The following is a 21,845-nucleotide window of genomic DNA, read 5'->3' as shown; positions in this document are numbered from 1 at the left end:
AACAATAAATTGATAAAAACTAGAAATGTAAGAGAGAAAATGGTAAAAGTTGAGAGACTCTTTGTCATTCGTGAGAGATTTGTAACGTAATTTTTATTTTAAATTTTAAATATTAATTGTTTAATTAAATTATTTTAAAATATTTATACAATAATCTTAGCTCCCAAGTTAGAGCATGTACAACGGGAGTTTTTAATAAATCCTAAAGTACAAATCCTTCACTATTAACCATATAATATTAATATTAAACTCATATTGCTTAAGGATCAATCCTTTCCTAAGGATTTTTTTGCGTGAATCCTTGTTGACGTGGCAGTTGAGTTTTGTTTATCGCGTGAAGGGTTTCCCGTGAGTCTCTTCCATGGATTGATCCTCCTTCTATCTCTCCCGATCGTCATCATCGCCTACCTCTTCGTCTCCGAAGCTCTCGGTATCCAAATCCTCATCTACATCTCCTTCGCCGGCATAAAAATCCGCGACATCGAGCTCGTCTCCCGCGCCGTTCTTCCACGGTTCTACGCGGCGGATGTGAGGAAGGACAGTTTCGAGGTGTTTGATAAATGTAAGAGGAAAGTGGTGGTCACTGCTAATCCCATAGTGATGGTTGAGCCCTTCGTTAAAGATTACTTGGGAGGAGATAAAGTTTTGGGAACAGAGATCGAAGTGAATCCCAAAACGATGAAAGCCACTGGGTTTGTGAAGAAGCCTGGTGTTCTTGTTGGAGACTTGAAGAGATTAGCCATCTTGAAGGAGTTCGGGGAAGAATCACCGGATCTTGGCCTCGGTGACCGCACCTCCGATCATGATTTCATGTCCATCTGCAAGGTACTACTATATAACATATACGTTGAAGCTTGTTTGAGTTTTTTTAAATTTTTAAGAACCCCGGTTTAGGTGAAAATTGAGTGCATAAACGTCTGTTACTTTGAAACATTTCGTAATCAAAGAAGTGCTCAGGTCCTCAAGCTTGCAGAATATCTTGAAACCTGGGAGAAGGACGACAAAACGAAGCTTATACTGATCAAGGTTTTGATTTTTGTTGTTGTCCTTGGTCTGATGATGATTTTCGTTACAAACACAATAGACTCATTTATTAACATAGCTTTATATTGGCAGGGTGCAGGGAGAGCTTTCTCAGCCGGTGGTGATCTAAAGATGTTTTATGACGGCCGTGATTTAAGTAAGAGGAGGCCATGAGAAAACATACTATCGCTTTATCCTAGAGAGTCTGTCATAGCTTAATGATGATAAGTCGTTTTTGGACAGAGGATTCTTGCCTTGAGGTTGTTTACAAGATGTACTGGCTCTGCTATCATATCCACACTTACAAGAAGACTCAGGTGGACTTTTACTTAGTCTTTTGTTGTATGAAAGTGTTCTCCTGAGGAGTACTAACTAACCAAATAGAGTTGTGTTATAGGTTTCTCTTGTAAATGGAATATCAATGGGTGGAGGTGCATCATTGATGGTCCCAATGAAGTTCTCTGTTGTGACTGAGAAAACTGTGAGTTTATGAGTTAAACCTGATTCAGATCTTGTTCCTGTATTAGAAGAAACAAGTATAGATTCAACTTTATCTCTGTCATTTGACTAGGTATTTGCAACCCCAGAAGCAAGTATTGGGTTTCACACTGATTGTGGCTTCTCCTACATCCATTCACGTCTTCCTGGTCATTTAGGTAACTTCTAAAACCACTAAAACCTTCTATTTTGAGTTCCAAGTTCCAACTATACTTTGGCTAATCTCTGATGTAACATTTGCAGGAGAATTCTTGGCTTTAACTGGGGCAAGATTGAATGGCAAAGAACTTGTAGCAATTGGAATGGCAACATATTTTGTTCCTTCTGCTGTGAGTTTTTTTTTTTTTTTTTGGAATGCTTTCCTTAGTTATAAATATATTCGCGCGTACGTTTTGCTGGATGAATTGTTTTTGTTATGAGAGTATTTAGTCTTCTATGATTATGTAATGTGACCTCTCTTGCTTGATCTTTCTTGAGCCTATTATTTTTTTATTCTTAAGGATTCCTAATGAATAACACTATTGGACATACTTATTTGATTAAAATCTTTAACTATTTAGAAAAAAAAAAAAAAATATAATATACCTAAGGATTCCAATGGTGAGTACACCATTGGAGATGCTCTTAGCAGCTTCTACCAAGAAACAGCTCAAACTCTCCAAGAATGGTGACAAGTCACGTCCTGATTGGCCTAAAACCTAAATAAAAGTCAATGGCCTTGGACCCATCTAGTCAACGTTGAAGAAGTCATGTTGACAAGTCTGGAACAAACAAAAGATCTAATCTTTTCTACTCGTTTTTGCGTTCGTATAAAATCCTTTGCTTTCTTCCTCTCATCTTGAAACACATCCTAAAACAAAAACAAACCAAAACAAGAACACAAAAACACGTTTTGCTCAAAAGACTTGTGAAACAAGTTTTGTGGATAATTATGTCTATGGAGAAGAAACATCTTGGCATTAACTCTCTGAGTTATCATTCCACAGAAGACGAAGAAAACGAAGAAGACAGCAACTGCAAGAACAGCGTCTTCTTCGGATTGTTTGATGATTCTGAATCAACAAGACTAAGAAGTGGGAGCATGAAGAGACAGTACAGCGACATTGGATATCTCTACCACAAACTTTTTAAAGAACAGCATGATGATGACGGGGGTTTGAGGATGGACATGAGAGTCTTGACGGTAATAGAGTATATGAGAGAGCTTTACGTCGGGCAACTTCAGCTGCTTAAGAAGATGTTTCCAGGTGGAACCAAAGACAAGTTTCTTGGTTTCTTCAACAAAATCGGAGACGCTATGTCCCAATTCAAACAAGAATCTCGTCTTTCTCCTACAAAGTCAATGACTATGCAGAGAAGTCTCAGCGCTGGTTCGCCACGATTCACCTCGAGAGGTATCAATCTTGGTCCACCAGACTTGAGAGATGAATGGTTTAAAGTAAGGACGGTCGACGCAGGAGGTGGTGGAGCTGATGGAGGAGGTAAAAGTGGCTCGGCAGCTGGTCAAGGCCAAACCAAGAAGTAGTCAGGCTTTGTGACATGTGGCCATGGATGATCAAATCTTGCATTACACAAGCCGTTACTTTTTGGTAATAAATGGAATGAAATGTGATGCGTGTGTTATACGTTAGGGTTCAGTTAAAGACTCATGAGTCGATTTTCTAAGGTTGATTCTTTGTTGTAATAAGGTGTTAAAAAAAAGATTCTTTGTTGTAAATATATATGTTCCTAGTTGGGTTTCTTTAATGTTGTAGTATACAAAACTCTTAATAAAATGAATTTTCAATTAAGGTCAACAATAGATGCAAACCAACGAACTACTACTTTGGCTGCTTTGCATCACATTACCTCATATATATATATTTACAACATGACTTACATGTAAGAAGTTGACAAGAGTTTGTGTCTTCAGTGCATGTTCCCTCTCTGTGCAGCAACAGTAAAGACCAATAGAATAGGAGAAGCAAGAAGAATCACATATAGAAGTGTCTCATTTATTCCCATTGCCTCTCCTTCTTCCTCCTTAGCTTTGTAATCAACTTTGTCTTTCTTAACAAAGGCTTCAAAATAATCCTCATACCCCGGGTTTATCTGCATGAAGTTCGAGCCCTGAACCTTAAGCATCTCCATTGCCTACAAGTTCATTAAAAAAAAACTTAGCTAAGTTCCCTGAGCACTGAACTGAAAACTCATCATCAGGTATGATACTTTTGTGGGTGTTAAAGTTACCTGAAAACTGAACATGAACTGCCTAGCTTTCTTGCTCACTCTTGGGTTTGGGTGGGAGAGAAGCTTCTCATACATGCCTTTTGCCTTATCTGTCCTGTCAACCACTCCAAAATAACAGTATTTAGCGCACAAGAGACCATAAAGTCCAATACTCAACATCATCAACAAAGCATGCTACTTACTTTCTAAGTGAATCCTGACAAATAGACCACTGCAAAGCTGCTGATCCATGAAGCTCGCTCTGCACAGCTATACTCATTATTAGTTAGGGTCACAGTTATTTGTGGCAACCTTAAAAAAACATCATGTTCTGTTCTGAAGCAGACTACTTCTTTAGTAGATCTAAGTGCATCAGTGGATTAATATGTCCATAGAATAATGATAAGCTCATGGAACTAATAATAACACATACTAATCAGTTTAAAAAAAAATAAAAATTGTTGAGAGTTTTTCTCCACGTACATGCTGATGGGTATATATAATAATGAAGTCTCCTGCAGTCAAGACGAATCAGGCATATGCAGAACAAATACTCCAATAAAGCAGACTAATGCATATGAGATGAATTTGATAAACTAGAATTAGGCTTGGAGAAATCACCTTAAAGACTATTTTCTCCATGACCTTTTCATAGTATGGCAAAGCTTCTTTGAGTCTCCCTGAATCCATAAGGGAATTCCCCTTTTCTAGTGCCTGTTATAAGCGTCAAAAGACTCAAAACCAAGGGAAGAACCACACGATAAGCAGAACGTTTCTAGCTACCTTTCAGCGGGAATAGAAGCAGAACATGCATGTAGCTAAAGCAAAGAACCTTTTCTAGTCTTTCTTTACTCAAATGATTTTTTTCTCTAGAAAATGATGATATGAAGAAATGAGAATCTACTTAGAGAAAACATGAGTCCCTATCACATTTTCAGCCAAGCCCATATCCTTGTTATGATCTAAAGACAGTGACTAATAGTCTAATACTTTATATGATATTAGCTTGGAGCATTCTCAAATTAAAAGCTTCCAAAATTTACATGCTGAAGAGGAAACACATGCATGAGTTCAAAACAATTTTACTTCAGCATCAGGCTTGTCATGAAAAAGAAAATTAAAAACAAAAAATAAATGTCATGGGAGTACCTCCTCACACTCAAGTTTGAGTTTGGGATCAATATTCAGTCCAATTGATTCCTTGTAGGCAGTGAGCAATTGTTTTGTCCGTTCTTCTCGCGCAGTCCTCTCTTCAGCAGTTTCAATTGAATCTCCTGGTTGGAGTGTCCTTCCACCACCAAACTTAATCCAGAAAAAGGTATATAGCTCAGTCATCATACAAAGTCACACATCCAAAACTGGCCTCCCACGGCCATGAGCATGAATGGATCACTTTTAAAGGTACAAGATTGTTCAAAAACGTAAGGAGATTTTTTTTTTACTTACCATCTAGCTGAAAACCAAGGATATTACTCTAGCAGAGTTGACCAAATTTTACATATCATCACAAAGAGATAAACTATTCAAACTATTCAAAATATTATAAGTGTCTAGCCTCTTCAGAATGGTAAGGAAGTTTTATACTGTAGCTCCAATATACATTTTACTTGTTTCTATAGGTAACTACACCAATTGGTTGCATCATACTGGACAGTAAATAATGACATGAACTCAATGGAAAATCCAAACCGTAACATTTTTCCATATAAACCAGACATGGTCAAATAAAGTTGTTCTTCAGAATAATCTTTCTACCGACCAAAACTTGGTTTAAGCATACGGACAGTTAACAAAACAAAAAAAAAGAACTCAATGGAAAGTCCATAATACGGACAGTCCTCAAAAGACTAACATTGGACAAACAAATCCATTCCCCTTAAGGTTGCATAACACATATCTTTAAAATGGGTATATAGTCACATACCGTTTTAGAGATGTTACTAGGTCTTGGGAAAACACCCCATGTGGAAACTTTGGGCTTATATACATCAGAGTTTTCGTTTCCTTCTTGCTCAAACTTCTTTTCTGTCTTGTCAAATCTTGTCTTGTCACCAACTATAAACTCCACCTCAGGTAAGTCCCCTCCAGCAAAATAGTCCTCAACAGGAACCAGCCCCGGTGGAAGCCCCCTTGTGCTCTTCTTATCAGCGAACCCAAGTCCAACAAAGTCAATGCTGGAGACTTTCAACTCTCTCTTCTTACCACCATTCTCTTCCTCAACCTTGTTTGATGACCTAACAGAACTTTTCTCTGTACTACCTGAAACACCATAACAAGCAAGGTCTTGAGATCATGTTTTGACTGAATTAGAACATTTTAACATATACAATAAAGCCTCTCCATGCATATTCTCTGCTCATTTTCATTAAAGCCAATTGGAAAAAAAAATTGATCTGCTTGAACAAAGACAAAACAACACAACATCAGTTTCAGTTATTGTCTGTAAAGATATGGTTTTTACTGAACTGGGTTTATTAGCCTCCTGGACACCATCAGCTCCAAGCTCTTTCTGCTTCTTATACTCATCAGCCTTTTGCTTAGCAAGCTTCACCGTGAGCGGCACTTCCTCGTCACCAGCATTTCTCTCAGAAGTTTTTTGCTCAGCTTTCGATTTCTTATAGGCCTCGGCTTTCTTTAACGCGAGCTTCACGGGATCCAAGACGACCTCAACCTCCGGAGAGCTGTCTGGAGAGGAAGAGTTGAGTATAGATGAAGATTTGTTTCTGAGAACAGAGAGTTTGAAGGGTTTTGGTTGTGGAGAAGGAGAGAGGAAGAAAGTGGGAGGTTCGGAGAGTGGAGAAGAGAGCCAAGAGTGGTTGAAAGAAGCCATTGATTCTTGGCAGAGAGAAGAGATGGTTAGCCATTTTTCTTTGGAGTTGTGTATCTTCACCTGAATCGTGGTTGCAAGATGACCACCCATCCACTTGAATGTTAAGATAACTTTGCCCTCTCTTTGGTTCCAAAAAAAAAAAAATAACGTCTTTAACGGCCAATAGATGACACGACGGCGTTTTGAAGATTTCTTTTAAGAACACCACATTAGCCACCAACACTATGGTTGTCCTTAGTAAATTATAAACAACTATGGTTTTGATGGAGACATATAGAGATAGCGGTAGGAGTGATGGCCATGACAGAGTTTTTGCTTTTCTTTTAGTTAAATTTGAATAATCTCAATAAATTGTAGTAAGTCTTCAATTATTTTTGGTTAATTTGGTTAGTTTGGTTTGAATGATTGATATAATTAAATTAGCTTGGTTTGATAAACTGGCTTAACAAAACCGCAGATCTAACACATATCATAAAAAATTCAAAAACCAAGAGTAGTTTTGATTATTTTTATAACATGTTTTATCAAATCTGAATCAGAAAATGAAGTCTTTAATACAAGTCACAATTCACAAGCCAAGCCAAGAATATTAAAATTCAAACAAAGATCAGATTTTGGAACCAAGTAGAGTCATGAGGAAGTCCTTGTAGTCACCAGAAACATCACCAATGATAGCGTTATCCATGCTTGCGTTATACATATTGAAATACTCTCCTCTTACTTTCATCAAATCAATCTCTGCACGCATCACAATCGCTCTCGTCAACGAATCTTCATCTGTTCCAAACCCCTCAATCGAATCTCTTACAACCTGCAAGTAGAATATAATTTAAACACCATTCTTGTCTTTCTTGATATTTTTTGCTATTTGAGTCTATGTCTGCTCAAAATGTTATTAGTACCTTTGCAAAGTGTTTCTCAGGGAACTCAATGCACAAGATCACCATCTGCAATAGACTTCTCAGATCAGCATCTCCAGGACATCCATCAACATCCTGTGCCATAATAACCAACAAACATGAAGTATCCATGAAAAGACAAAATTCTCAAAGCTAAACAAAGATGCTTCAAAACCTTATCTAATGTGTTCCCATAACTCTGCTTGTAAGCAACAAAGGTTGCTCTGAGCTGGTAGATACTGCGAGTTCCTATAATGTAAAGGACATGATCATGATCTAGTTGCTTTTTTGATATGGCTTCATGTAGCATACCGGCCTCTATTGTAGCAACTTCCTTGTCAACCTTCTCTTTATCATATCTGAACGAAGTTGCTAATGTCACCAGCAACTGTCCATTTTTATTATTACCATAAATGTGGTATTAGATAGACTAATTGAGTTACTTATGAGACAGCTAAAAGACAAAAGAGTAAGATAAAGAACCTTTGCAAGAGGAAAAGGAACAGAGGAAGCAATGTCTTCTTCAAGGGATGAGTCGTAGAGAGAACAATAAGCTTTCCTCACAGCAATCAAATGGCTAGGAGAACTTGTGCAAGAGATCTCCACGAGGATCTTTAGTTTCTCTATGGTTTTCTTTTTATCATTCAAGACCTTGTTCGCAAGCCTTGCGTATCTCTCTGCTGGATCTTTCGTCCACAGAATCACAGCTTTCTGCGAATTAAATCACAAGTTCTTGTTTTCATTGTTTTTGGCCTTCAATTTTTTTTTATAGTAACATATATAGAAGTTTAAAATTTTTTATAAAAATTCTTAATAAATGTTTATAAACCATATAATCTTAGAGCCAGCCTTGTTTTGAATGTGCCAGTACCTTGAAATCACCAGAGAGTTCAGAGGAGAGATCATCGATAAGATCCTTGCCGTAAATCTCTTTATAACTCTCCCTGATTCTCTTTCTCTGGCTCTCGTTTCTTTTTCCTAAAACGCGTATGATAGCCTTCTCATCTGTTCCCCATCCTACAACAACAACAAGAACACGGTTCCAGTTTCAAGAACCAGACAAAAGCTTGCGAACGTACGTGAATGCAGATAAGATGATTAATTGTAACGTACCGCGAAAAGCTTTATTGAGAGTTTCAGAATCCTGAGCTGGAGATGGGACTTCGTCTGGTACTCTAATGGTCGCCATTTGAGAGATGTATTCCTCTGTTTCTCCGAAGCGTGTGCTGTGCTTCTTCTCTCTCTCTACCTTGTAATTTCTTTCTCTCTCTCTCTCTTGTTACGGTTTTAAGTTTTAACTATTGTTTAGGTGTAATAAGACAATCTTAAGTTGACGAAAATACCCCCGAAGGCGTTACTGTAGTGATCTTTTTTTCTTTTCTGTCGAAACTGTAAGAGCATGAGCAGCCAACTGATGATTCCCGATTTCTAATGTTTTTTTTTATTATTTTAATTTTTTTTTTCGTTTTTCTTTAAAAAAAAAGAAAAAAAAAAAAAATATATATATATATATAAACGAATCTATCGCGGATCGTCACGTATCGTGAGGCCCGCAGAACAATAACGAGACGGTATCACTCCGGCGAACCTGCACGAGCTGGATTCATTAAAATCCGATTATTTTAATATTTTTTCTGTGAACTTTCCTATTAATACTTCAATGCGGATGGTCTAATGATTTTGGAGGATGTTGAATTGGAGGGTCCAATATTTATTTATATTACTAAATAGTCTCTCTGTCTATAACTTTTTTCACAATCCATCTTGTACTTACCACTTGAGGGGTTTTCTGCAAAAAAAACTTTCAAATAGTTTAGTTTTGTGTTTTTTTTTTGTGATTTTATTTTATTTATTTATAAAAAATGCAAGTCACAGCACTAAATCGCAGTTAATCCTTAACATAATCGAATATAATTTTTTAATTTATATAAATAAAAACTATGGTGTTTTTAACAAGTTTCTAAAATACTATATTGTAAAATTCAAATCGAGCTGATTGTCTAAAATTTATAAAATTATCTGAAATCTGGAACTAAAATGATTGTGTTTGCAGATTCATCAGAACGAAAAGAATATACGTCAAAAACTGGTATATATTATGGTGTTTCTTTGTCAAAAAAAAATGTATGGTGTTTCTTATCAAAATGTTATTTCTGATATTACATTATTGTGTTAACGCAAGAAATTTCGGATGTACTACTGTTTTCTATAAACAGCGTTGTAGACTTGTAGTCAAAAACATGTAGCTGTGTGAGACATGCGTATAGATAAAAGTTGATTTAAGAGGATGGAAGATGACCGAATCTTATGAGTTATGACTGACGAACTAGTTTAACCAAATCAAATAAAAGAGATAGTGACATGCAAATCATATAAGCCTCAAAGATAGACAGCTGTCCCCTCTATATTATTGGTTATGTCGTATCTTCGTGTAAAACGTGATCTTGTTTACGGGCACAGTCTGAACTAAACACCCTGTCATACACAATAATTCATAGCTCTTTAATTGGTTTACCAAATAATAGTGGTGAAAGGGACACATGCAGCCATGCAGATATGACCCAAAAACGTGGTTCTACTCCCAATGACAGATACTCAGCAACAACCTTTTTTAAAACACCATGTGATGCTTGATGGAGAATATTGATAAACTAATCACTAGTTATTATTCTTACACAGTCGCGAAGGAAACGTGATTGAGGCTTCTCAGCTACTCTTTTAAATTGGTTACGTGCATGATTTCTTTAAAGGGACAGTCTGGACATAATGAGAACGTATAACACTTTTGTTAAAGAATGCATTAGTTTAAGAGAAGAAAAGATATGCTCTATGCTTAGCCTTGATCTTCGGGGCTTTTTTATATAAATGTAGTAAACATTTTTCATTGTAGTTATCACATCTAATATTCGTGATTGAGTGAGATCGCAATTAGTTAATTTTTACTACTTTTCCATTGATTATCTGAGATTCGACCTATTCTAAACCACATGGCTCTTAATCTTATGCATCATATCCTAAATCATATGCCAGCTGGGGCAGGGTGACAGTGCATCATATCCTAAACTTTGACTCACTTTGATTTGCATTTGCTACAAGTTTCCTAATTATACAAAAATAGACCACGCCAATCATAGTGTGTTTTAGTGTGTTGACTTTGTCATAATACGAACTCATCATTTTAGTATAATACAACTTGTGACAAAATAAAAATACATTTGCAAACTTTAAACATCTTCGTCTTTCCCGGAACCCGTTTTGTATTATAGATATGATGATTATATAATGGTCAAACTTAATAAAGTCCAGTTAAAACAAAAACAGTAAGTTTAAGTTTGTCTTGGACTAGTGTAATTCATCCTTTTCATATGAAACAGTTGTTAAAACACGCAATAAATCTTGTGGGCGTTACTTCTTGTTACAACATTGGCTAGCGTTTGTCTTAAATCTGAACACAAACTTTTATACTAAATGAATAAGTTTTGATATACCTAGAATACCCTTGACTCCCTCCGTAAACCACAACATCACCCTTAATAATCAGCATCATATAAAATGACTTGTCTCTCTTTCTTAGCTTTCCACATTAACCCAAGCAAAGCAGAAACAAACTAACAAGAACTCAAAAGCAAGAAAAATGGCTCATACTCTCGATCTCGAAGGCATCACCAAAGCAATCTCAGGTAACTATGAAAAACAATCTTAGTACAATGATACTGAGAACGTTATCGAGATTAACTATACGAAATCATTAAACAAAACTTGTAGGAATGGGAGTTGAGGAGGGAGCATTGATAAGTACTCTGGGAAACTCGCACAAGGATCATCGAAAGTTGTTTAGGAAAGCAAGCAAAAGTTTCTTTGTGGAGGATGAAGAAAGAGCTTTTGAGAAATGTCATGATCACTTTGTCAAACATCTCAAGATTGAGTTCTCTCGCTTCACTGTCAGTTTCTTAATCTTTTTACATATCTCCTTCTTTATTTTCTGGCTTTTCTTTTTATCCATCTTTCTAAATAATTTATTACCATCTATTCTAGTTTTTACTTCTTCTTTTTTTTGGCAAAACTTATCACACCATCTAAATCTATGTAGTTGATTTTTTACCATTTCTACTAGTTTTTTTTTACCCAGTAACAAATCAGTTATTGTTTTTACCTAAGAAAAGTACACAACAAACCATTTATTTCAGTTTCAATAAAACTAAAATTGCTAAATTTTCTTGAAAAAATAAAGTAATAGTAATACAGAAACGTACTAATTGGGTTATCCTTTGTATAGATAGTTTTTCTGTTTATGTAATTATTTAGTGTGTGATTGGTTAGAGTCTTAGAGGATTTATATAGTCATATAGTCTCAAGAATGTTGATCAAATACTCTGCTATGTTGTTATATTAGTATTTTCTTCTCACATATCCTAATTAATTAACACACTCGCTAGGAGAGAAAAAAGTAAGCTAGTGAGTTTCAACTGGATGGAAATGATGAAAGTTTGGTCTGTGATGTGTAGAATGCGGTGGTGATGTGGTCGATGCATCCATGGGAGAGAGACGCGAGGTTGGTGAAGAAAGCACTGAAGAAAGGAGATGAAGCTTACAACCTCATCGTGGAGGTGTCATGCACTCGCTCCTCTGAAGATCTCCTAGGCGCACGCAAGGCTTATCACTCTCTTTTCGACCAGTCGATGGAAGAAGACATTGCCTCTCACGTCCACGGCTCTCAGCGCAAGGTCAGTACATTCTTACTTACCGTTACATTTCACCCGATCTCTTCTAACTTACTGTCTCTCTGTGTGTTGTGCAGCTGCTAGTAGGCCTCGTGAGTGCTTACAGATACGAAGGGAAAGAGGTGAAGGAAAGTTCCGCCAAATCGGACGCTAAGATTTTGGCCGAGGCGGTGGCTTCTTCCGGAGAGGGAGCCATAGAGAATGATGAGGTTGTTAGGATTCTGAGTACAAGAAGCAAACTCCATCTCGAACATCTCTACAAGCACTTTAACCAAATCAAAGGCTCTGATCTTCTTGGGGTAACATATATATTATTTATACTCACTTCTTATAGTATTTTTTTTGTTTATATGTGTAACTTTTTCTAATGGATCAAGAAAATATTGTGGTATGATCATCAGGGTGTATCTGAGTCTTCTCTCATCAATGAAGCATTGCTTTGCTTGCTCAAACCCTCAGTGTATTTCAGCAAGGTAATACTAATACTAATGAACTTATGATAACATCTTCTATCATGTATAAACTTTTCTTGTTCTAATAAAGTCTCTGCTTGTCTTTGGTTGTAGATTTTGAACGCTTCTTTGAACAAAGATGCGGACAAGGGTACCAAGAAGTGGTTGACAAGAGTGTTCGTCACGAGAGCAGATCATAGTGACATGAAAGAGATAGCAGAAGAGTATAACCAGCTCTATGGAGAGCCTTTGGCCCAAACAATTCAAGAGAAGATTAAAGGAAACTACAGAGATTTCTTGCTCACACTACTATCTAAATCAAATTGATTTCAGTTCTGAACTTATTCCCAAGACTTGTGGTTATTGAACATTTGAATTTCTTTCGGTTTTATGTTTCTATCCCAACATTTGCGTTTTCTATACCCTTTTATCACCATATCTAATAATAAAGTTACTGTCTCTGGTGACATTATTCAAGAAGAGAAGAGTGTGTCATGTTAAACTATGTTTTCATGTTTTATGCTAGAATGACATAGTAACTTGAATCAAATTAACTAAACTTGCAAGGTTAAAACATTTTCAGTAATTTACATGGGTAGCCGACAAAAAAAAACATTTTCAGTGAAAAGAAAAATTAAGTTTGGAGTGAAGGAAACCTTCCGTTAGCACTAGTGTCTAATGAGTATCAGTGTATCACATTAACAAAACAAAAATATTATGAACTTGTGGGAAGTCTAATCATATACAAGTTTGAAGGGTGATAATAAATGATTGGTTCGCAATTTCATTATCTAAACCGAATATAGGTATGATTTCCCGGTTAACATTTTTGGCATTTTGTAAGGAAACCAAAAGCCGCCACGTGGCGAAGAAAAGTCCGCGAATCTTCCCCTGGCGGAACATTAATCCCATTTCTCCTCTTCACTCTGCTTTTTTTTCATCGTCTCTCAAAAACCACTCCTTTCTTCTAGACTAGATTCGTTGTTCTTTATCAGTTCCATCACAATGAATGGCTTCTCCGATCTTAACTCTTCTGTGAGGTACACTTCAATTCTCTGATTCTTAAGATCTCTGTTGTGTATATGCACGATCTCCAACATCAATGGAACTTTGCAGCTAATCATTATTAACATTGTAACACACAATCAATGGTTGCTAATAGTATTGGGTATCCGAAAGTTTGATCCTTTTAATGCAAATCTCTTAGTTTTGATCTCTGTCTTGTTATGTTGTGAAGCAGCAAACCTTCTCTCTCTCATCTTGCTCCTTTAGAAGCCATTCTCTTTGATGTTGATGGAACTCTCTGTGACTCTGATCCTATCCACCTTATTGCCTTTCAAGAACTGCTCCAACAGGTTAATAATCCTTTATAATCATATCTTAATTACTATCAAGCTCTTGCTTCAAAGTTTGCTTCTTGTATCATTCACAGATTGGTTTTAACAACGGTGTACCAATCGACGAGAAGTTCTTTATTGAGAACATTGGTGGAAAACATAACTCTGAGATTGCTCTTGCTCTCTTCCCTAATGATGTTACAAGAGGGTTAACATTTTGTGAGGAAAAGGAAGCTCTTTACCGCAAGTAAGTCTTAAACTTCTTTTTAAGATTTGAGTTAAGTTAGGAACTTAGGATTAACTTTGTTTTCCTCTTATTGATTAGACTTGTAGCAGAGAAGATAAAGCCACTTGACGGGCTTATAAAACTAACCAAATGGATAGAGGAACGTGGACTGAAGCGAGCTGCTGTGACGAACGCTCCGAAAGAAAACGCAGAGCTCATGATATCCAAACTTGGTCTGACTGATTTCTTCCAGGCAGTGATTCTTGGGTCTGAATGTGAGTACCCCAAACCACACCCGGGGCCGTACTTGAAGGCTCTTGAAGTGCTTAACGTGTCGAAGGAGCATACGTTAGTTTTCGAGGACTCAGTCTCTGGGATCAAAGCTGGAGTTGCAGCTGGAATGCCTGTGGTTGGACTTACTACAGGTAATCCAGCAAGCATGCTGATGCAAGCAAAACCGGCTTTTCTCATTGAGAACTATGCTGATCCAAAACTGTGGGCTGTGTTGGAAGAACTTGATAACAAGGGGAGTTTTCTAAAGTCTTGAGATGTGAGTGAGTGACTGACTTGAGCCTATGAGCAGCCTCTGAAGTTTTACTTTTTTTATCTTCGTTGATTATTGTTGAATATTCTTTTGGGAATATATGACAAACAATGGGAGCTTTCAAATAAGTGAAGATGTGTGAACATGTTTTCTATGTTTATATTTTAGTACTAAGAAAGTGTAGAAGTGTGACATTCTAAGGTCTTATCTGATCCAAAATAAATAAAAACTAAGTGATGAATGATGATGCAGTGTGTTCGACTTCCTCTTTTACAGCTTACTCTTATAGAAATTTTCATTATATACAGTGTTTTAAACCGACCCGTGGTCGAATGAACCACTATGTAATCCGGTTTGAGTTTAAGAAAAAACCATTATTTAAAACTCGTAAAATCCACAAAAACCGTTAAAATCCGGAATCCAGCTACCGGTTGAACCAATACATAAATTTAATTTTTTTTTAGATTTTTTGGTTACAGAATACGAAACATATTCTAATTAAGAAGTTCAAATTTTAGTTTTTTTTCCAAAAAAAAAAAATTATATGATCATGTGAATTATGAAAATATTAACAAAACTAGTTGATGTGATTTGATATTGGTTTATTTTTTATCGATAACTTATTATCATTTTATGATTTACGTTTGGCTTATTTTGAATTTAAAATTTAATTTTACTATTAATATTAGACATTTACATATTTATAGATTTTAAGTCTTGATATATTTTTATTCTATCTCATAATTTTTAACTTGTTACAAAATTGTTAAATAGTCTAAAACAGTAAAATGATGCTCCTGCAAAGCCAAGTGAAGAAAACTTGTGGTGCGTTAAAAAGTTTTAACACTAAAATAATATGAAAAAGTGCCTAAGACTACAATGAAAAAATTATCAACTGTTTATTAATATTAAAATAAGCTTCTAATGGGTTGTTGCAAAAATAAAATACATGATGTGGTAAATTTAGTATTGATAAAAAAACATGGATCCTTCTTAAAGGACGTGGCAAATGTTGATTTGACTAAATTATTAAGTTTTTCTCACATATTTTAATTGTAACGCACATATAAGGATGAAGACAATTATAAAAAAACTGATTGGATGTTCATATTTTCTGATTAGATGCTCATATTTTCTAACTTTTTTTTTATTTCAGTTATTTAACATCAATTATTTCATAATAATTATAATTATATTTATATAATTTTTATATCAAATTCATCATTTTTCATTCTCTATAAATAGAAATTTGTTTAATTTCATTTGAAAACAAAAAAAGGAACTCATCTTTTTACTATATTTATGCTATTATCCTCCACTAACTTTTTGATAGGATATTGTAATATCTTAAAACAATGATAATCATTGTAGAGAACAAAAATGGAATGGGTGTTGAAAGGTGATGTGAAAGAAATAAAATATGATGTATAAGAAAGAGAAGATGACGTAGAGTGAAAATATGATGTTTTAAACATGTAACCAATATACATAGTCTAAATCATAATCATTTGAAAGAAAAAATTCGGAGAGGAAAAAATAGCAGCATCTCATAGGCTAGGCCTACTGAGACCCGATGAACTTGATTCCGCGGCGGGGCGGGTCATTTGGACGTGGGAGAGCTCGTTTGCCATCACTACTCATACCTTAATGTTTTATCAAATACCATATAAGATAGTAGGTGATAAAAATTATATTTACTTTCTAAAGTATTTTGTATTCAAAATCATAGTTTTTATTTATTTTACTGTCCTTAAACTGAATATATACATTATTTTCATCCTTTTTTTTCTCAAATATATTTTTAACTTTATGTTACTTTTATCGTATTTTTCTATTTCTCCCTCCTAAATCTGTATATTTAAGATTAGTCAAATATACCTCCTCTTTACATATATTTTCTTTAGATTGTGCTTTTTCCCCCTTTTTTCTTCTTTCTATCACTTATATTTTACTTATATTTAGCTCAATTCTATTTTAGACATACCACTGTTATATATTATCATGTCCAATTTTATGCATAAAATAGCAAAATGTTAACTGTATAGAACTACAACAAAATTAGAGTTTTTGCTTAAATGATAAAAGAAAAATCATCTATTTCATGTGATGATTGTTTTTCTAGTTTCTAGATTTTGGATTTTGGTTTTTAGTTTTTGATTTTTGGATTTTAGATTCTTGTTTTTAGTTTTTTTATTTTGCAGTAGATTTTAGTTTTTTTTTAAAACATGAATGGTGATTTTAGTTTTGGTTTTTAGTTTTTGGTTTTTGCTTTTAAAATAATAAAATAAAAATATTATTAATAGTAAAATATTTAATCTGGAAATAATAAAATATAAAATACCATTACCCAAACACACAAGCTTATTTTAAATAAAACAAGCACAAAATAATATAATTCTATGTTCAAACATAATATAAAAATTTAATTATTTTTAAACATAATTTTTTATATAAAAAAGTTTCCTCATCTTTTTTTGTTTAGTTGTTACTAACCAAAACATTTAATTACTCTTCTTAAATAAATCTTCGATCTATTTCCAAACTGAGACTATATTTCACTGTATAAATTTGATAGTATAGTTCATTATGCATAAATATGAATTTGATACTTAATTTCTAGTCGAATATTTGGTCTAAATACATAATATAAGATGTTACATACTTATTACAAAATCATCAATAAAAGTATAAGTTAAAAATATTTCAGTTAATTGTAAAATAGATTATAAATATTAAAATTAATGTTACATTGAAGTAAACTTTTTAAGAAAACATATAGTATGAAACAGAGAGAGCAATATTTATTATTTTATTTTCAAATTAAATTTTATTAAATTTTAATCTTGAATAAAGATATATATCCAATATATATCAATAAATTAATGTTGGTTGAAAAAAAATCAATAAATTAATGTTAATAAAAACATATATCACATATATCTTTTTGTTTTTTTTAACCTTTAAATAATCGAGGTAGGGGGATACATTACGTCCTTGAGAAAAAGACACAGCAACCAAAAAACTTGTCAGTGCGCTCTCAATCAAAAGCTTTCTTTTAATAAACGTAACACACGCTTTATCAGTTTCACCACGCCATCCATCTTCTTCTTCGATTCTCTCAAGGTTTTCTCAGCTCTATCTTCTGTTTCATCCCAATTGATTCACTATCTCTTTGAATTCAATTCTTCTCACAGCATATCTAGCTTTTGATTCACTTTCCTTGTCCGATCTTAAAGTTTCATACTTTTTTTTTTAATCTCTGAGAATGCTATTCTATGTGTGATTCGTTATTAGATTTTAGAATTGCTTTCGATTTTCTTACAAAAGTTTTGATTTTTTTTTATTGTCTGCGGTTCTGTCTTAAAAAGCGAAAAAAAAAAGATGGCGAACAGAGAGATGGCAGTGTACTGTTTCGACACTTTGGTCTCTCACTACAACAACGAGGAGACTCCTCCACCTGCCTTTGACGACGCCAATCAGTTACTTTCTTTTTTTCAACCCTTTCCTTTTTTTTTGTTATGACAAGCAAAAGTTCTGATTCTGTCTCAAGTATGAAAGTTTCTCCCTTTCTTACTACCATCAATCTCCCACTTGACTGAGCCTTCTAGTTTTGTTTTTCTATTGTAGTCCGTTGTTTGTGACGTGGAAGAAAATAGTGAATGGAGGGGAGCCTCGATTGCGTGGATGTATTGGTACACTGGAAGCACGCCGCTTGATCAGTGGCTTCAAGGATTATGCCTTGACCAGGTGGTACCTTACTCCAAGTTCTTTTTTGTAATTCCGTTTTAGAAATTTTGGGCTCGAGACCACAGATGAAGCATGTATATTGCCCTTTATACCACCATGACCTTTTTGTTATATGTAAATTATTACAGTGCCCTGAGGGATCGTAGGTTCCCACCAATACAGTCCAAAGAACTGCCATTTCTGCAATGTACCGTCTCTGTCTTGACTGATTATGAAACTGCTGACGATTATCTTGATTGGGAGGTATTTTATCTTCCACTCTTCTGTTACTCTTCATGTCAAGTAAAACAAGTAATGCATGCTATTCAATCCCACTCACTTAGTTTTTTTTTTGTCGAGTTCTTGTGATGTCTTACACGCCTTCCCTGGTTTTGGCTATGAAGGTGGGAAAGCATGGTATAATCATTGAGTTCACTGAACCTGTGTCTAACACAAAGCGAAGCGCCACGTATTTGCCTGAGGTCCCAGCTCATGAAGGTACCATGTTTTGATGATACAAACTTAGTTTTTGCTTACGAGTTTGTATGTTTAACTAGACCTGAAAACTCTTGCGCTTTGTTTGGATCAAAAGTTAAAATACATCATCAAATCTTAAGGCTACTTGTCATTGCGCAGGCTGGACAAAGATAGAGGCAATAGATTCGCTGGTGCGTAAAGCAGGATACACAGCGGTGAAATAACTGAATCAGTGCGTAGGAGAATCCGTCTAACTCGTTACCAGAGTACATTATTCAGCATGCACTATAGTGAATACCTTTCGTACGTGAAGGCCACGAGAGGCGGTGTTGCCCCAGCTATTAACGGGACCAGCAAGCCCGCCATGGCCTTTTCTTGATTTGCACCATTAAGCTGCTGCTGCAAATGGGTGCACCTCCTCATCATTTATCTTTTTATTTGTGCTCTCTCTGATCAAAAGAAGAACTATTTGGGTGCTTCACAATTGTATTACAACAATGCTATTAAATCAAAGGAACTAACTTTGATATCTCTCTCTCATAGTCTAATATTCATAACCATTTCTCTGTGTTGTTGCTACTGCAACTCTGAGATATGCTAAACATCTTTCTTTTTTTTTCTTATTGGCTTAATCGCGGTAACTCTTGTCCTAAGAGATCTTACATTTTGAACTATTTTCTTAATTATTTGAGTTTACAAAATCGTATCATTCTTACAAAAAAAAAAAAAACAGAACATCAGATCATGTCCACAATGCCCTCTCGAGTACACACTGTTGTAAGTTGTAACCGAAACCAAAATTGTTGTAAAAGCAAAAACTTCCAAATTCAGCTTTTACTCTGTGCTAAGCCCAGAGCAGTGTCACAACAAGAAACAGCATCAAAGCCAGACCAAGACATATCCCAACAATTGCGCCGAAAGCCTGAAAAAGCACAATGCATCCACAGATTAGATCACTTTTATCCTTATGATCGTCGATGTATGTATGTATTACTCAGAGCAATATTGGGTGACTCACTTTTCCCTGACTTTCAAACTTGTATTTAACTGTAAACCAAGACAATCCTCTATCAACAATAGGTGCAAGTGCCACTGCCCTGCATCCATCAACACGCATCATGCGTACAACATCATAACAAACTAATATCAGCAACTTACCCTCCTATTCTGACGAGCTTAGTAACTTGGCTTCCAGCCCAGACCATGGCCATCACTTTAACGAATCTGCATGCAACACGAGTCTTTCACTAAGGTCCCTATAACGCTGTGAAATGATGAAGATTATGTTATACCTCTCAGCTGCAGCGAGATAACCCATTTTCCCAGGTGCTGGGGCGACATAAAACCTATACATAATCATCACTGTTGTCGCTCAAGTATGTTATGATGGATCGAAAACAAAGAAAAACTAGAATACTCAAGACTGCTTACATTAAAAGAGATATATATAACTGAATAAACAAATCTATCAATGTCAACAGTTGCTACTCATAAATTTGGCGCTCACAACAATGATAAGGGAAACCTTAAGGCGCCTGCGTACTCAAGAGAGAGAGCAAACAGAAAACAAAGTAATGGTTCCATGATAAGACAAAAAGTATGTTCTGCTTACCACACCAACAGGAAAGCTGTGCTGTAATAGACTGTATTAAGTAAACCATATGACAATACTCCAGATAATCCATATCTCTTCAATTTCATGAGAAGCCTGCAGCACAAGATCATCACAAGGAAAGGGATGTACGTTAAGCTTATATTAATTACCCAAATCCTTCCTTGCAATGCAGATTTCAATCATATCGAGTGGAATATAAATGATTTGGCAGGCCATATAATAAATACTAATGAAATGTTCATGGTGACCACAAAAAAGGGAAAATGCAAGTAAGCTGAGGCAAACTTTTGAACCAAAACCTATCACATAAAGAAGGAAGAAACACCAAAGCTACAAAACTTTTTTTGTTCACTGATTACCTAATAAGCGCATGTTGTTAAACAAGAGGCATAAAAGAAGTGCTTTAACACGGTACCCACAACTACATTCTCTCACAAAATTGCCATAAAGTGTGTATCAAATGAAGGAGTTAAGTAAGTAAATCACATACTCTTCTGAAACGAAGGGGTTCTTCCTGCGTGTCACATTCTTATCCAACGTTTCTCCTATAAAAAAAAAAAAAAGAAGAGAAAGAAGATAACACAGTGCCACAACTTCAAGTCAACAACAAACACAAAGAAATGTCAATAGATGAAAATACCTTCACCAACGGAAGCTTCAGCTTCAGCATCATCAGGTCGTTTATGGTGGGAAGCCTAAACATGCACACATTCTCAATGGACTCTGCTTAATAATTGACATTAAAAGAGGGAAAAGACTAACACTTTGACTAAAGTAGGTAACCAGGCGGTGGATACGGTGGACTACGGATTGATTGGCGGCGATGCTGAGAGAGGAGACACCGGAGGACGCGCGTGGAGTATGGGGAGAAAGCTGGTGGGAACAAAGGAGGAAGATTAGTAATCAGCTCGAGAGTTATGGGTTTGATGAGAGCTAAGGAAACGTACCGGAAGTAGAGAAGGTGCTATACGGTGGACGCCGACCACACTCATCCGGTTTGCAAACATCGGTGGTGTATGTTTGGTTACTGATCTAATTCGACAACTCCCTGAAAAAAATACCACTTTCAAATTTACCGTAAAAAGATACATATTTTTATGACTACTTTAAATTTATGATTTAAAAAAATTAAATTAACTCTTCTAAATTATATAAATTCAAGAATAATCTATAAACAGTTATAACAATTTATAAATTCAATCCACCCGCTAAATACTGCACCATAAATAATAATTACTAACTATAAACCAAATATTATAAATATTTTAGATTGGACTAGGATTTTAAAA

The 21,845-nt window shown here is 35.3% G+C and overlaps 7 protein-coding genes and 1 pseudogene across 9 annotated transcripts; 5 read left to right on the top strand and 3 right to left on the bottom strand.

Annotated features, from left to right (window-relative positions):
• The first annotated feature begins 91 nt into the window (after positions 1-91).
• LOC106443593 (3-hydroxyisobutyryl-CoA hydrolase-like protein 5) lies at positions 92-2,060 on the top strand. The gene is made up of 7 exons (XM_048770422.1): positions 92-825; positions 958-1,026; positions 1,117-1,180; positions 1,267-1,340; positions 1,421-1,504; positions 1,595-1,679; positions 1,765-2,060. Exons 1-7 carry the CDS (start codon positions 601-603, stop codon positions 1,938-1,940), a joined length of 777 nt encoding a protein of 258 aa, XP_048626379.1. The 5' UTR covers positions 92-600; the 3' UTR covers positions 1,941-2,060.
• A 243-nt stretch (positions 2,061-2,303) lies between these two features.
• LOC125594109 lies at positions 2,304-3,311 on the top strand. Its single transcript, XM_048770423.1, has one exon. It carries the CDS (start codon positions 2,453-2,455, stop codon positions 3,044-3,046), a length of 594 nt encoding a protein of 197 aa, XP_048626380.1. The 5' UTR covers positions 2,304-2,452; the 3' UTR covers positions 3,047-3,311.
• Positions 3,270-6,686, bottom strand: BNAA03G18090D. Of its 2 annotated transcripts, none has more exons than XM_013879196.3 (7): positions 6,196-6,683; positions 5,654-5,988; positions 4,879-5,031; positions 4,351-4,443; positions 3,933-3,991; positions 3,751-3,844; positions 3,270-3,654 (listed from the first exon to the last, which is right to left on the bottom strand). In XM_013879196.3, exons 1-7 carry the CDS (start codon positions 6,647-6,649, stop codon positions 3,430-3,432), a joined length of 1,413 nt encoding a protein of 470 aa, XP_013734650.2. In that variant the 5' UTR covers positions 6,650-6,683; the 3' UTR covers positions 3,270-3,429. The 2 variants fall into 2 exon arrangements, with proteins under 2 accessions (XP_013734650.2, XP_013734651.2); XM_013879197.3 differs by having other exon boundaries at positions 3,429-3,654; positions 3,933-3,999; positions 6,196-6,686.
• Positions 6,687-7,036: 350 nt separating this feature from the next.
• On the bottom strand, positions 7,037-8,759 carry LOC106443594 (annexin D3-like). The gene is made up of 6 exons (XM_013885142.3): positions 8,572-8,759; positions 8,330-8,475; positions 7,942-8,169; positions 7,634-7,846; positions 7,462-7,554; positions 7,037-7,370 (listed from the first exon to the last, which is right to left on the bottom strand). The coding sequence occupies exons 1-6, from the start codon at positions 8,645-8,647 to the stop codon at positions 7,167-7,169; spliced, it is 960 nt and encodes a 319-aa protein (XP_013740596.2). The 5' UTR covers positions 8,648-8,759; the 3' UTR covers positions 7,037-7,166.
• A 2,136-nt stretch (positions 8,760-10,895) lies between these two features.
• LOC106438133 (annexin D4) lies at positions 10,896-13,111 on the top strand. The gene is made up of 6 exons (XM_048770421.1): positions 10,896-11,138; positions 11,224-11,399; positions 11,964-12,182; positions 12,257-12,478; positions 12,581-12,652; positions 12,746-13,111. Exons 1-6 carry the CDS (start codon positions 11,093-11,095, stop codon positions 12,956-12,958), a joined length of 948 nt encoding a protein of 315 aa, XP_048626378.1. The 5' UTR covers positions 10,896-11,092; the 3' UTR covers positions 12,959-13,111.
• A 400-nt stretch (positions 13,112-13,511) lies between these two features.
• Positions 13,512-14,985, top strand: LOC106438131 (haloacid dehalogenase-like hydrolase domain-containing protein Sgpp). 2 transcript variants are annotated; one of them, XM_013879200.3, is made up of 4 exons: positions 13,512-13,671; positions 13,872-13,986; positions 14,064-14,215; positions 14,294-14,985. In XM_013879200.3, exons 1-4 carry the CDS (start codon positions 13,637-13,639, stop codon positions 14,739-14,741), a joined length of 750 nt encoding a protein of 249 aa, XP_013734654.2. In that variant the 5' UTR covers positions 13,512-13,636; the 3' UTR covers positions 14,742-14,985. The 2 variants fall into 2 exon arrangements, with proteins under 2 accessions (XP_013734654.2, XP_013734653.2); XM_013879199.3 differs by having other exon boundaries at positions 13,538-13,671; positions 13,869-13,986.
• A 2,917-nt stretch (positions 14,986-17,902) lies between these two features.
• On the top strand, positions 17,903-19,473 carry LOC125594106 (annotated as a pseudogene).
• Positions 19,474-19,605: 132 nt separating this feature from the next.
• LOC125594105 lies at positions 19,606-21,101 on the bottom strand (the record flags this gene model as incomplete). The annotated part of the gene is given in 6 exon segments (XM_048770420.1): positions 19,606-19,863; positions 19,960-20,098; positions 20,100-20,165; positions 20,234-20,287; positions 20,554-20,649; positions 21,047-21,101. Coding segments are annotated over 6 exon segments (488 nt in total), but the record flags the coding sequence as incomplete, so codon positions are not given.
• Positions 21,102-21,845: the final 744 nt, after the last annotated feature.

The sequence above is a fragment of the Brassica napus genome (genome assembly GCF_020379485.1).
Source record: "Brassica napus cultivar Da-Ae chromosome A3 unlocalized genomic scaffold, Da-Ae chrA03_Random_12, whole genome shotgun sequence".
Taxonomy (NCBI): domain Eukaryota; kingdom Viridiplantae; phylum Streptophyta; class Magnoliopsida; order Brassicales; family Brassicaceae; genus Brassica; species Brassica napus.
The sequence above is the reverse complement of the archived record's forward strand: the minus strand, read 5'-3'. Positions and strand labels throughout refer to the sequence as shown.

Coding starts and splice junctions, on each gene's coding strand:
- LOC106443593 (XM_048770422.1), top strand. CDS start 601: ATGGTTGAGCCCTTCGTTAAAGATTACTTGGGAGGAGATAAAGTTTTG. Junction 1,341..1,420: donor ACACTTACAAGAAGACTCAG/GTGGACTTTTAC, acceptor GTTGTGTTATAG/GTTTCTCTTGTAAATGGAAT. Junction 1,505..1,594: donor CTGTTGTGACTGAGAAAACT/GTGAGTTTATGA, acceptor TCATTTGACTAG/GTATTTGCAACCCCAGAAGC.
- LOC125594109 (XM_048770423.1), top strand. CDS start 2,453: ATGTCTATGGAGAAGAAACATCTTGGCATTAACTCTCTGAGTTATCAT.
- BNAA03G18090D (XM_013879196.3), bottom strand. CDS start 6,649: ATGGGTGGTCATCTTGCAACCACGATTCAGGTGAAGATACACAACTCC. Junction 5,989..6,195: donor CCAGGAGGCTAATAAACCCA/GTTCAGTAAAAA, acceptor ATGGTGTTTCAG/GTAGTACAGAGAAAAGTTCT. Junction 5,032..5,653: donor CTAGTAACATCTCTAAAACG/GTATGTGACTAT, acceptor TTCTGGATTAAG/TTTGGTGGTGGAAGGACACT.
- LOC106443594 (XM_013885142.3), bottom strand. CDS start 8,647: ATGGCGACCATTAGAGTACCAGACGAAGTCCCATCTCCAGCTCAGGAT. Junction 8,170..8,329: donor AACTCTCTGGTGATTTCAAG/GTACTGGCACAT, acceptor TTTAATTCGCAG/AAAGCTGTGATTCTGTGGAC. Junction 7,371..7,461: donor CTGAGAAACACTTTGCAAAG/GTACTAATAACA, acceptor TTCTACTTGCAG/GTTGTAAGAGATTCGATTGA.
- LOC106438133 (XM_048770421.1), top strand. CDS start 11,093: ATGGCTCATACTCTCGATCTCGAAGGCATCACCAAAGCAATCTCAG. Junction 11,400..11,963: donor TTGAGTTCTCTCGCTTCACT/GTCAGTTTCTTA, acceptor TGTGATGTGTAG/AATGCGGTGGTGATGTGGTC. Junction 12,183..12,256: donor TCCACGGCTCTCAGCGCAAG/GTCAGTACATTC, acceptor TGTGTTGTGCAG/CTGCTAGTAGGCCTCGTGAG.
- LOC106438131 (XM_013879199.3), top strand. CDS start 13,637: ATGAATGGCTTCTCCGATCTTAACTCTTCTGTGAG. Junction 13,672..13,868: donor GATCTTAACTCTTCTGTGAG/GTACACTTCAAT, acceptor TATGTTGTGAAG/CAGCAAACCTTCTCTCTCTC. Junction 13,987..14,063: donor TTCAAGAACTGCTCCAACAG/GTTAATAATCCT, acceptor TATCATTCACAG/ATTGGTTTTAACAACGGTGT.